The sequence below is a fragment of the Ranitomeya variabilis genome, chromosome 3, assembly GCF_051348905.1.
Source record: "Ranitomeya variabilis isolate aRanVar5 chromosome 3, aRanVar5.hap1, whole genome shotgun sequence".
Lineage (NCBI taxonomy): Eukaryota > Metazoa > Chordata > Amphibia > Anura > Dendrobatidae > Ranitomeya > Ranitomeya variabilis.
This window is the reverse complement of record NC_135234.1, coordinates 566,197,282-566,211,253: the sequence shown is the minus strand read 5'-3', so window position 1 is coordinate 566,211,253 and position 13,972 is coordinate 566,197,282. Positions and strand designations below refer to the sequence as shown.

Below are 13,972 nucleotides of genomic sequence, written 5' to 3'. Positions count from 1 at the left end.
ATCATGTGATCGGCACAGCACAGTGATGACATCACTGTGTGCCCAGGTCACATGATCCGATGCCTGGGAAACAGGAAGCACAACCGAGGAGCTGTGAGCACGGAGCCATCATCAGAAGGTGAGTTGTTATTTTATTATGTGTCTGCCAGCAGCACAGGGGGGGGCATGTGTCTGCCAGCAGCACAGGGGGGGGCATGTGTCTGCCAGCAGCACAGGGGGGGGCATGTGTCTGCCAGCAGCACAGGGGGGGGCATGTGTCTGCCAGCAGCACAGGGGGGGGCATGTGTCTGCCAGCAGCACAGGGGGGGGCATGTGTCTGCCAGCAGCACAGGGGGGGCATGTGTCTGCCAGCAGCACAGGGGGGGGGCATGTGTCTGCCAGCAGCACAGGGGGGGGCATGTGTCTGCCAGCAGCACAGGGGGGGGCATGTGTCTGCCAGCAGCACAGGGGGGGGCATGTGTCTGCCAGCAGCACAGGGGGGGGCATGTGTCTGCCAGCAGCACAGGGGGGGGCATGTGTCTGCCAGCAGCACAGGGGGGGGCATGTGTCTGCCAGCAGCACAGGGGGGGGCATGTGTCTGCCAGCAGCACAGGGGGGGGCATGTGTCTGCCAGCAGCACAGGGGGGGGGCATGTGTCTGCCAGCAGCACAGGGGGGGCATGTGTCTGCCAGCAGCACAGGGGGGGGGCATGTGTCTGCCAGCAGCACAGGGGGGGGCATGTGTCTGCCAGCAGCACGGGGGGGCATGTGTCTGCCAGCAGCACAGGGGGGGGGGCATGTGTCTGCCAGCAGCACAGGGGGCAAATAGTGACCGGGGGGCCTGTACCTGCCAGCACAGGGGGGCATGTGCCAGCACAAGGATGGAGGTTGTATAGATACCAGGATGAGGGACATATGATTTGTAAGATGGACCCTGGCATTATAAGACATACCCCCATTTAACATAAAAAATTATTTTTTTCTCTTTTTCTTCACCAAATTTGGGGGTGCGCCTTATAATCAGGTGCGTCTTATAGTCCGAAAAATAAGGTATATACTGCAATACTTGGGTATTAAACCATATACTATCAAAAGGTCGTATGTTCAAGTCTCCTAAAGAAACTATGAAATAAATAAAAAAAAAAAAGATTAAAGCTAAATAGTCTCGCAAAGCTAATATATATTGCTAGGAAGCTTCACACTGGATACAATCTGCTTCCCATATAGTGACTTTATAAAATGAAATTAATAGGTCTCTCCACCTTGAGAAAAGCCTAGGAAATAAATGTATTGAGGAAATTTGACTGCATCAGGGGCACTTGGCTGAATACTCACAATTTGCCATCAATTGTTTTTCTGTCAGAAATCTTTTTACTTTTTGGCTCAAACATCTCTAGTGGTAGACAGATTTGCTCATTGTGGCCTTTAAAATGTTGCTGAACTGGGGAGTGGGAAGGGTTAATAATGTCACACAAATATAATCCTGTGTTGTTTGTCAATGTTCTGTACATTATAATGGGCAGTGTTTGAAAATATTATTAATAAAATAAAACTACAATTCAGCCATATGAGGACTAGATTTTATAGGGCATGTTGACTTAAAATTTATAAGGAGGTTAAAGAAGTAAAATTTCCCGGGCACAGCGAGAGGACTGTCTATCACCTGGAGCGGCACTAAGAAAAGCCAGTCAGGGACGGTGCCAGGTTAGTCTCACCACCGGATGAGACCATTTCAGATACAGCATACCCGGCTGCAATCGTGTATCCAGGTTCAGGTTCATGCAACCCATGGTTTGGGCAGCAATAATCAGTTGACAAGTTCCCTTTAAAATGCCTTGGTTGTGGAATCGGATGCCATGTCCCCACAGACTGTACTTCCATGACACAGGGAACAAGAGAAATTTAGTTTCCCTAAATATCTGCACAAGGACCTTGTGAATCTTGTAGACATTTACAAAACTTTGCAGTGAAGATCTTTACAGTGGTACAACGCTGCGATCTCAGGGGTATCCTTCGTCTCATGCAGACTATCCCAAGACTATGCTCATCCCCTCTTCTCTGCTGACTCCTGCATTTATGACACCACTTACACGGATGCACCTATCATTAGGTATTCGCATTGTCGCTCTGCACACAAACATCATTTAGTCAGAGTTGGTACTTTTCACACTTCCATGTATGTTGCCTAGAAAAACCACTAGGATTAGTGTGAAGTTATGTGCACAACCCAATCCATGGGCCATGACAGTTGTCTGAGGAAGCTACAGTACACCGTGGATCAGGAGTTCTGACTGCTTTCCTAACGGCATCCGCAGCTTAGCCAGCCTGGCACGACATTGCATGGGCATCACACCAAAAGAATGACTGTGACAGACTACCTAATCAAAAGAAAAGCAGCAGACGCAGTCAGGCGAGCGGCGGTACTCCTGAACCAATGCAGCAGCCACCAACGGCGGTAATACCTGAAGGAACGGGATGTGCAATTAAAATTCCCACAAACTCTAAACACCACAGGAGTGAATTGTTTTTTTAACCTTAGGAGCATTTGGAGCTTGTGTTTGTGAAGCAGCGCCTACTCTGTGCCAATACATCTTAATAAACCGGTTATTCAGAACGGCTTCTGTGCTCGAGATGGCTTTCTTTGCTTCTGCATGTGTTGCAAACTGAATTAAAGCGCCCTCGGGATCTCCTTCATAAGCAACCTGCAAGGTAGGAAGAAATTTACATTAACTGATTAAATTTGGGATTCTGCACTTAGATTGTAGTCTACATTTAGTTCAAATGCGTTAGCCCAACAGAAGTGAACTTTGTCTAGTTACAGTTTTAGCTTTGGTGTAATGTGTTAGTTCTGATCTCACTGCATAACTGAGCCCATCATTACACATCACACTGGTAATGGCCCTTTTCATACACAATCTCTGGAGGCAGATTCTCATGTAGATCTGTGTCTGACCCAAAGCCTGGAACAGCTCATTTACATAAAAGAAAAACATGGATTTCTCTGGAATAATAGACTGCATTGCAGACATTTTATTCAGCTCCCTATGACCTATATGCCCATATAGGCTGCTTAAGAGGGTTGATCCTACTGACAGATTCCCTTTAAAAAATATCTTCATTGCCTCAATAAGGATCAGTGTAATAAAAACAAAGTGTAAAGTGAAACTCCAGCATACTGAGCCAAAAAACATACCTGCAGATTCACCAGTGTCCCAAATTTACTGAAATGCTCATTCAGCTTACTGATGTTATTCAGCTCTGGGGGAATCCTTCGTAGCTCAAGTTTGGCATTTTCATTCCCAAAGACAACTTTCTTCTGAAAGCCTGGTAAGTTCATCCTGTTGTAATTGGGCCTGTGAAAATACAAGACTGTTAGGATTAAAAAAAAACATCATTTTTTTTGCAGAGTGCATTAGAGGACACAGAAGACCCTCCGTATGCGCTGCAGTTACCAGGAAACAAACAAGTCAAAAACGGGTCATCTTCTCCTGCACTACCCATGTACCAGGCAAATCAGACTGTGCACAGGCAGAAGGAGAAGCCAACAGGTACACAGTAACCTAGAGTAAAACCCACTCTAGGCTTGTGACCCTCAAAACATGAACCCAACCTACAAACCCAGAGTGCCGAGAAATAAAAATAACTGGGTGGGAGCCAGGTCCTGCAGGACTCTGCGGCTGAGATGCATCTAGTGATGCACATATGCATGCTGGAACATTTTGTAAAGGTATTTAGTTGGGACCAGGAAGCATATGTAGACTCCTTGATAGCAGAAGCCTGAAGGCCCCCTGAGTCTTCCACAGCTATGGTGGCGTGTGCCATGACTATGAATGTAAGAATATTGCCGTTTGCACGATATGCCGTTTCAATGATCTTCCCAGTCTAGTGTCATTTTAGCATTGGATGCTCCCTTGCGAGGACCATCTGGGATGATGAGAAGAAAATTAGACCAGATAAAACGAGAACTCGAGACAGGGAAATCTGAAGAGTGCAAACTCCATGCAGATAATGCAGGGAGTGTTCCATAGAAGGGAAAGACAAAGAAAGAAGGGAGCACAATGTCTACTTTAGACAGAATGAATAAAAAAAAAGAAAAAAAAACAGAAAACAACTTTGTTCTATGAAGCACTAGAAAGGGAGATCAGCAAAAGATGAGAACTTTGATTTAATGAAGTCTACAGTTACAAAAAAAAGCATATCTCCCAAGCAAAGAGCCAGGGAGAAACCTTACCACAAAACCTTTCCAAGAGGCTCAAAACAAAGTCAACGGCATGGTTAACAGAACCAGATTGGGAAAACCACAGGAAGATAAAGAGCCGCATGGGGAGTACCTTGAACAAACAGATAGTGGAAGGAGAATGCAGAAAAAGGATGGAGACATGAGACCTGTCTTAATGGCAGTAGGGAACGGTGTCTCTTTACAAGTACAGAAAATGAAAGAAGGTTTTCTGGCTTCTTGCAATGTTCTAATGACAAGCCTTCAAAGACCTCAAGAACCAGGATTGTACCAGGCTGTTATATACAGAATATAAATGCTGCTAGAAGGGGAGAGAAAAGAGGGATTTTTGGTTCTTACCGTAAAATCTCTTTCTTGGAGCCTTCATTGGGGGACACAGGTAACCATGGGTGTATGCTGCTGTCACTAGGAGGCTGACACTATGCAAATAAAGAAGTAACTCCTCCCCGGCAGTATACACCCTCCGACAGGCACCAGGCAACTCAGTTGGTGCAAAAGCAGTAGTAGGAACAGGTAATATAAAACTCAACCTATGTACCAACCCACAACAACGGCACGTTAGCCAACACGGTACAACTTCAAGGGAGGGTGCTGTGTCCCCCAATGAAGGCTCCAAGAAAGAGATTTTACGGTAAGAACCAAAAATCCCTCTTTCTTTCTCGCTTCATTGGGGGACACAGGTAACCATGGGATGTCCCAAAGCAGTCCCTAGGGCGGGTAGTCTGCAGAAAAAGAGGAGTCAGGTTGGCCGGTGAGAAACCGCCGCCTGCAGTATCCTCCTACCCAGGCTCGCGTCCGCGGAAGCCTGAGTATGCACCCCGTAGAATTTGACAAAGGTGTGCATGGAAGACCACGTAGCGGCCTTGCAAACCTGCGAGGCCGAAGCTTGGTGACGAACTGCCCAGGAAGCTCCCACTGCCCGGGTAGAGTGAGCCTTCACCCCCGAAGGAGGCTGTTTGTCTTGGACGCGGTATGCCTCCAGAACCGCTGAACGGATCCAACGAGCAATCGTGGATTTGGAGGCAGGAAGACCCTTTCGACGCCCATCCGAGATGACGAACAGAGGATCGGCCTGACGAAAGGAGGCAGTTCTGGCGATGTAAATCCGGATAGCCCTGACCACATCCAGCTTGTGAAGGGATTTCTCCAATGGATGAACCGGGGAAGGGCAAAAGGACGGGAGGACAATGTCCTCGTTGATATGAAAAGATGAGACAACTTTCGGTAAGAAGGAAGGAACCGGACGAAGAACCACCTTGTCTTGATGCAGGACCAGAAAGGGAGAACGACAGGATAAAGCCGCCAGCTCTGAAACCCTTCTAATGGAGGTGATGGCGATCAAAAAGGCTACCTTCCAGGATAGAAGCGAGAAGGAAACATCCTGAAGCGGTTCAAAGGGCGGCCGCTGCAGGGCATCTAAGACGAGGTTGAGATCCCAAGGCTCAACAGGAGACCGGTAAGGGGGAGCTATATGAGCGACCCCCTGGATGAAGGTCCTCACCTGAGGCAGGGAAGCCAGGTCTCTTTGAAAAAGAATTGATAGAGCGGAGATCTGACCCTTCAAGGTGCTAAGGGAAAGACCCGAATCTAGGCCCGTTTGAAGAAAGCTGAGAAGGGAAGGAAGGGAAAAGGTCATAGGAAACAGATTGTTATCCTGACACCACCGGAAAAATGCCTTCCAACATCTGTGGTAGACACGCGATGAGGCCGGTTTTCTCGCTCTTATCATAGTCTGGATGACGCTATGAGAAAAACCCGCATTCTTCAGGACCGCGGCCTCAACGGCCATACCGTTAAATTCAGCGACCGAGAATTCGGGTGGGAGAGAGGCCCCTGTGAAAGAAGGTCCGGAAGATCCGGAAGTCTCCACGGAACATCCGATAACATGTTTATCAGCTCTGCGTACCAGGCTCTGCGAGGCCAATCTGGAGCTACCAAGAGTACGGGGACCCCTTCCGACTTGATCTTCTTTACGACCCTTGGGATCAGAGGGAGAGGCGGGAACAGATAGGGCATCCGGAACTGGGCCCAAGAGATCACGAGAGCGTCGCATCCGACGGCCATCGGGTCCCGAGACCTGGCGACGTACTGGGGAACTTTGTGGTTTGCCCGGGAGGCCATCAAGTCGACGTCCGGAACGCCCCACCGCTGGCAAATCTGGCTGAAGATAGCTGGAAGAAGAGACCACTCGCCCGCCACGATACCCTGGCGACTTAGAAAGTCGGCCTCCCAATTGTCCACTCCTGGGATGTGGACGGCTGACAGAGAGGGAACATGACCCTCCGCCCAGCGGAAAATTTTTGCTACTTCCGCCATGACTTGACTGCTGCGAGTCCCCCCTTGGTGATTTATGTATGCCACGGCCGTGGCGTTGTCCGACTGAATGCGGACCGGCTTTCCCGAAAGGAGAGACTCCCAGCGGATGAGGGCTAGGAAGATGGCTCTGATTTCCAAGAGGTTGATCGAGAGGCACGCCTCTTGAGCAGTCCAGCGGCCCTGGGCTGTGAGGTGGAGAAAGACCGCTCCCCAACCTTGGAGACTGGCGTCGGTGGTAATCACCTGCCAGTGGGGGGGGTAAAAATGACCTCCCGCGCAGAATGGAGGTGGACAGCGTCCACCAAGAGAGAGACTGTCTCGCCCTGGGGGAGAGGCGAAACGGACGGTCCAGGGAAAGTGGGTTCCTGTCCCAGGCAGACAGAAGAGCCAGCTGGAGGGGACGAGAGTGGAACTGAGCATAGGGGACCGCTTCCATAGAAGCGACCATTCTCCCCAGAACTCTCATGGCTAGACGAAGGGACAGAGAACTCGGACCCTTTAGCGCTCTGACACCCCGACGAAGAGAAAGAAACTTCTCCTTGGGAAGGAAGACCTGAGCCCGAAAGGTATCGAATTCCATGCCTACGAACTCCAGCCGTTGGGTTGGAATCAAGGAAGACTTCTGGTAGTTGATCAACCAGCCTAGGCGAACTAAGGTGTCCAGAGTAAGATGGAGGCTCTGGCTGCAATCCCCCTGGGATGGGCCCTTGATCAATAGGTCGTCGAGGTATGGGATTACCAGAATCCCTTTTGAACGCAGGATGGCCATGACAGCTGCCATGACCTTCGTAAAGACCCTGGGAGCAGATGCCAGCCCGAAGGGGAGGGCAGTGAACTGGTAATGATGCTCCCTGATCGCGAATCGGAGGAACCTCTGATGCTGCACGCAAATAGGAATGTGAAGGTACGCATCCCGAATGTCCACTGAGCACAGAAACTCTCCCGGCTCCATGGACGCGATCACCGAGCGCAGAGATTCCATTTTGAAGTGTTGAATCCGAAGGTGGCGGTTCAATCTTTGAGATCCAGAATCGGACGGAGAGAGCCGTCCTTTTTTGGAACCACGAACAGGTTTGAATAAAACCCGGAAAACCGCTGACGAAAAGGCACCGGCACTACAACTCTCGAGGCGAGGAGCGAATCGACGGCTTGGAGAAGCCCTGGGAGATGAGAGGGCTTTTTGGGAGTACGAGAGAGCATGAAACGTCTTCCTGGGGGCGAAGAAAACTCTATTTTGTAGCCTGACGTGACGATCTCCCTGACCCAGGCGTCGTCGACTACTGAAAGCCAAACCTCTGAGAATAGAAGAAGGCGGCCTCCCACCCTGGAAGGAGTTCCAGGTGGGGGCGACCCGTCATTTATTAGAAAACCTGCGGCCTCGAGATCCCGATGGTTTTGCGGGGTGGCTCTTGGCTCTCCAGCGTGGCGGAGGCCTGAAAGAAGGTTTTCTTCGGTCCCCTTGTGAGGAGGAACGGTCCTGGACGGGGTTTCCCGAAGAGGCAAAAGACCGAAAGGGACGAAAGGACTGGGGACCCCTCCTGTTGAAGGGACGTTTAGGCTTGGACTGGGGTAAGGAGGTACTCTTACCGCCAGTAGCGTCCGAGATCATTTGATCTAGCTGCGAGCCGAAGAGTCTGGAGCCCTGGAAGGGCAGACCCGTGAGCGATTTCTTAGATGCGGGGTCAGCGTTCCACGCCTTTAACCAAAGAATCCGGCGAATGGCGACAATGTTGCCATTTGCCCTGGTAGAGCAGGCCGCTGCATCAAGGGAGGCATTCATCAGGTATTTTCCTGCCAGTGAAATCTGATCCGCTAATTCAGACAGTTCTTCAGCAGGAGCAGAGGCCGAAATGCCCCTGCGCAGGGTCTTGGCCCAGGCTGAAACAGCCTTGGCTACCCATGACGAGGCGAAACTAGGGCAAAGGGAGGCTCCGGAGGCCTCAAATGCTGATTTTGCTAGCGCCTCGATTTGTCTGTCCGAGGGGTCCTTAAGGGAAGCCGCGTCCGGAATAGACAGAACTGTCTGTGAGGATAGCCTGGACACAGGCGGGTCGACCTTAGGAGACTCGGACCACTTGGAGACCAGGTCGGAGTGAAAAGGGTATAACACATCAAGCAGTTTCCTGCCTGGGAAATGCTTGCCAGGGTTTTCCCAGTGAGTGGCGGTAGTGTTGTCAAACTCCTTGTGATTAGGGAAAACCCTAGAGGGACGTTTAATCCGTTTAAAAGCAACGGAGACGTCCTGAGAGCTTGCCTCATCCTCCTTAAGATCAAGCGTCTGAATGATAGCTGAGATAAGGCTATCAACCATGTCTTGTGTTCCGGAAGTCTGATCTGCATCCGAGTCAGATTCCGACTGAGAGGTGACATCAGACCCGAGGTCCGCCTGTGAGGAAGGGGAACGGGCAGATAGGGGAATCCCGATGTGGTCCGGTGAACTGGAGAAGGATCTAGATAAGGTCCGTTTTCTGTCTCTTTTGTCCGGTCTGCCTCTGTGAGAGTCTAGGACAGGTGCGGGCGAATCACCGTGAGAGGCGTTCGTGGCACTGGTGGCATTAGAGAGAAGCGGGATGCTTCCAAGTGCCTGGACCAGGGACTGAGAAACCGTAGTCAGGTCGGACACAGATTGAGACATAGCAACAGCCCACTCCGGGGGAGGGGGGGTGCACTCATCCCGGGACCCTGAAGCTTCCAGGGGAGCTGACATGGTGGGAGGAACGCAGGACGGGCAGAAAGGAGATGGCTGACCTGAAACCCACTTTTTCTTACAGTGAGCGCAGGCGTAATGGATGGCCGTAGGGGCAAAGGCCGGGGTGGGGTCGGACATAGGTGGATATTACCTTGTCCCCAGAGAATACTGCCAGGTGGAGTAGGAGGTAGCGCTGAGCCTGGTGAAAGACAGCGGTAACCGCAGGTGCATGTGTTCCCCCGAGAAATCCTGTGTCCCACGCGATGAGCAGATGCTGACAGGGAGCAGGAAGCAGGAGAAAAGAGCGCGGAGAAAGTGCGACGCTGTGGGCGTGCACAGGACCGAAGGGGGGAAAGAAAGGAACGCCCCCTGTAAAACTGAAAGCAATCCGGCCGCTATACCGTCGACCGCCACAAGAGGGCGCTCAAGCGGCAAGAAAGGGAAAAGCAGGGAGACGCTGCACATCCCGGCCGCACTAATTCCGGCCACCACCAGAGGGCGCTCAAGCGCTAAGAAAGGGAACATGAGGCAGAGAGAAATGGCGGGCGAACGAGCCTGCAAGTTTGAATAAGGAGGGGGAAAAGATGCCAGCCTTCCTGCTCTCATTCCTACGTGGTCTCAACGCCCGAATATGCAGCCCACTTCCCTGTCAGATGCTCCCCTATGGTAAGAGGAGATCGCTGCTGGGCAGGGTATTGGTGGGGATGGGGGGTTTGTTGATTGAAGATTCCCTACCTGCAGATGAGGAATCATCAGGATCCCTGGTAGATAGAGGGTCCTGGAAGTAGTCCTCCTTCCCGCGCCACGACTCTCCGGCGCAGAAGACGGCGTCGACCCCTGAACAGGGGGAGAGGGTCACTGGATGTGACCGCAGTCTTCCTCTCAGCCCGCTCCGAGGAGAGGGATGAGGAGGGGAAACGGGCAGGACTGGCCACCGAAGAAAGGGTCACCCTGAACACCCGAATGGGTGACAGGGGACAGAGTCCTGCCCAGCGGGTCCGAGAGGGTGCGATGTGGGTGATACCACACTGCTCTCTCGGTCGCTCAAAGTGGGGAAGACAGGGTGAGAAAACTGCACCCTGTTACCCTGAAGAAAGAGTCTGAAAAAGAAAGGGGAAATGATTAATAACACACAACAAATCCCTGTAAAAGAAATGCGGATCTGGTGTTAGATCCAGGTCCGCCTCCTACAGACACTAAGCAAAAACTGAGTTGCCTGGTGCCTGTCGGAGGGTGTATACTGCCGGGGAGGAGTTACTTTATTTGCATAGTGTCAGCCTCCTAGTGACAGCAGCATACACCCATGGTTACCTGTGTCCCCCAATGAAGCGAGAAAGAAACTGAGCTTATGGTGCCGCTTTGATGGTTCAGGTAAATGATTACTGCAGCACTATCAGAATGAATGCCACTTTATGAGTGATATGTAATGGAAGAAAGATAGGTAAATCACAATAAGAATGAGAATGTGGATTCTGAGAATGATTTTTCCTGGGTACGCAGTGTCCTGCACTGTCACCCATAGTTCAGAATGCTGGTATTGAATTCTATGAGTGTCCGAAGAACCATCTTCAAGGAATGGATAGAAAGCCACATACTAAGGGTAGGAAGTACAGCTTTGAAAAAACAGAACATTCCATTCCAGCAGCCCAGAATTACCAGATATAGGTGGCAGGTGGGAAACTGTGCAAGTGAGATGGCCTCTATTGCCACGACTGGATGCTCCTCTAGACCACGTATCTTAAACTCTGGCCCGCGAGTAGGTGCGCCCGCTGTACTGGTTGTGCGGAGGATCTGAAGACACCATAAAGAAACTGGAGCAGAAAAACGCTCTAAATTGTAGACATTTTTATTAACTATCAAGTTGGCCATGTAGAAGTAGAATAGTGTTCAACAACATACCCAAGAAGATGCTCTGCCTCGACTGAGAGCAACAGTACTTCTGGTGATTTATCACCAAACCAAAGACTGCTTGGGTCTCCAGGGTTTGAAGGCTGTTCTTCAGAGATATAGGAACACTATGAGAAACTAGGAGCAGTCGCCAGGGCAAAGTAAAGAGCCACAGAAAATTAGAGTAAGCACGTTTCAGTTCCAGGCCTGACAGATGATGCAGTTGTTTTGAGGACCACAATATGAACAGTAACTGTGGGCTAGAACTATATGTAGAGGCCCAAGTGTGTGACTGGCTTACTCTTCAAATCCTGTCTAGGACGTGACTGATCAGCAGATATTCTTCTTCTGTCCTACTTATCAGGACAAGTGTACAACACCTGCTGACGGCACATTTGTCCTAACAGGCATCTGTAAACATGACGTCACCCAATACAGAAGTGAGCAAAACCCTAATACTTTTAATAACTAGATGGGCATTTCCTGAAGGAAATACATGGTGTTTGAACAGCGCTGCGAGCGTTACAGCAGTGTATCAGGTGTCGACTGTAAGAAAGTAAAGTTAGAATATGAATGTTGGCCATGTGATGGGAAATTGCCCATTATAACCTACGGGAGCCTCCAAAACGGTAATTAGTTCTTACCGGTAATTGTATTTCCAGGAATCCACCTGACAGCACCATTGGGACGTCCTTCTTATCCGCAGTGGGACAGGAACCACAAGTTAAAAGGACCCTCCCCACTCCACCCACCAGTGATTTTCTAAGTACCACATCTGGATGGATGCAAAAAAGAGAGTTTATTTACAATTACACACCAATGTTACATCACATTAGTCAGTAGTAAAAGTTTGCAGTGGGAGGGAACTAGTAGTGCTGTCAGGTGGATTCCTGGAAATACAATTACCGGTAAGAACTAATTACCGTTTTCCAGTCCACCACCTGACAGCACCATTGGAGAATACCAAAGGATGTTAACTAGGGTGGGACTACTGCATGTAAGACTTTTCTACCAAAGGCTAATTGGTCTGATACGACATCTAATTTATAGTGTCTAGCAAAGGTAGAAAGACTAGTCCAAGTCGCCGCCCTACAGATTTGCTCAGCTGAGGCACCCCCCTTCTCTGCCCATGATGTAGAAATGGCTCGTGTTGAGTGGGCCCTAAGAGTGTCCGGGGGATCTTTCCCTTGGTTTGTATATGCTAGGCTAATCATGTTTTTAATCCACCTAGCAATGGTTGATTTTGCTGCCTTGCAACCCCTATTTGGACCACCGTATTGAATAAATAAGTTAGTGTCCCGTCTCCAGCTTTTTGTCGCCCCCAGGTATTTTAGAACAGTCTCCCTAACGTCAAGGTTATGGTAGACCCCTTCTTTTGCGTTTTTAGGGTGTTGGCAGAAAGAAGGAAGGATTATCTCCTGATTGATATTGGTAGATGATACTACTTTGGGGAGGAAAGCTGGGTTATGTTTGAAGACTATTCTGTCGTCAAAGATTTGAAGATATGGGTTCTGGATAGAAAGAGCCTGCATCTCCCCTAGCCTTTTAGCCGATGTGATGGCAATCAGGAAGGCGGTTTTAAAGGAGAGATTGGCTATGTCCATATCTTCTGACAGTAAGGGGTTTTACACAAAGTGTTAAGGACCAAGTTTAGGTCCCAAGGAGGAGTTGATTTCCTCACAAGTGGCCTCATTCTCTGTGTGGCCCTGGAAAATCTGGCTATCCAGGGATGGGAGGCTAGTGATGTATCAAAAAATACACTAAGTGCTGCAATCTGTACTTTTAGAGTGCTAGGCCGAAGGCCCTTGTCAAATCCGAGTTGCAGGAAATCGAGGATTTTGGGGATATCTGGTTTTGAAGTATCCACATGACCTTCTCCCAGAAAGGAACAATACCGCTTCCAGATCTTGTTGTAAATCGCCGAAGTCACCGGCTTTCTGCTTGCCTGGAGTGTGGTAATGACATCTTCTGACAGGCCTCTAGATCTTAGGGTTTGCCGTTCAGGATCCAAGCAGATAGGTGAAAAGAGTCTGGATTCTTGTGGAATACTGGACCCTGAAGTAGAAGGTCCTGCCTGTTCGGTAGAAAGACTGGTTCTTCTGTTGACATCCTGGACAATAGAGAAAACCAGCTCCTTTTCGGCCAGAAAGGAACCACCAGGATTACGGTTGCTCTTTCGTCTCGTATCTTCCTGAGTGTCTTCGGTATCAGAGGAAGAGGCGGAAAAGCGTATAGGAGACCTTCTCCCCAATACTGAGACAAGGCGTCTACTCCTGTGGCTCCATCTAGAGGATTCAGAGAAAAAAATGCTCTGGCCTTTGTGTTTGACCTGGTGGCAAAGAGGTCCACCTGAGGCGTTCCCCATTTCTGGCACAGACTGCTGAATACTTCCGGGTTCAATTCCCATTCTCCGGGATGTACCGACTTTCGGCTCAGGAAATCTGCAACCTGATTCTTGGCACCTTCCAGGTGAACTGCCGAGATGGATTTGACAGATCTTTCTGCCCACCTGAAAATCTGGTCTGCTAAGTGTTGCAGTGGTGGATGTCTCGGACCTCCCTGGTGTCTCAGAAATGCCACTGCTGTGACATTGTCGGACAGTATTCTCACGTGTTTGTCTCGGACCAATGACTGGGCCTGGCACAACACTTTCCAGATCGCGTACAGCTCTCTGAAATTCGACGATCTTGCGGCAATTTGAGGAGTCCATTCTCCCTGGTAGTATGTTCTCCCTATATGACCGCCCCATCCGTATTGACTGGCGTCTGTGGTAACCGTAACACAGGGATCGAGTATCCATGGAACTCCCTCTCTCAGGTTCGCTGGTGTGGTCCACCAGGTTAGGGATTTCTTTACCGAAGGAGA

The 13,972-nt window shown here is 49.9% G+C and overlaps 1 protein-coding gene across 1 annotated transcript in view; it reads right to left on the bottom strand.

The window, feature by feature from the left end:
• Nucleotides 1–13,972, bottom strand: part of RBM26 (RNA binding motif protein 26) — a 128,934-nt gene that overhangs the window by 37,761 nt on the left and 77,201 nt on the right. Inside the window, exons 12-13 of the mRNA XM_077297186.1 lie at nucleotides 3,172–3,331; nucleotides 2,513–2,680 (exon numbers count right to left, since the gene is read on the bottom strand). Of these exons, the coding sequence (XP_077153301.1) occupies nucleotides 2,513–2,680; nucleotides 3,172–3,331 (328 nt within the window). The remainder of the gene's footprint in view (nucleotides 1–2,512; nucleotides 2,681–3,171; nucleotides 3,332–13,972) is intronic.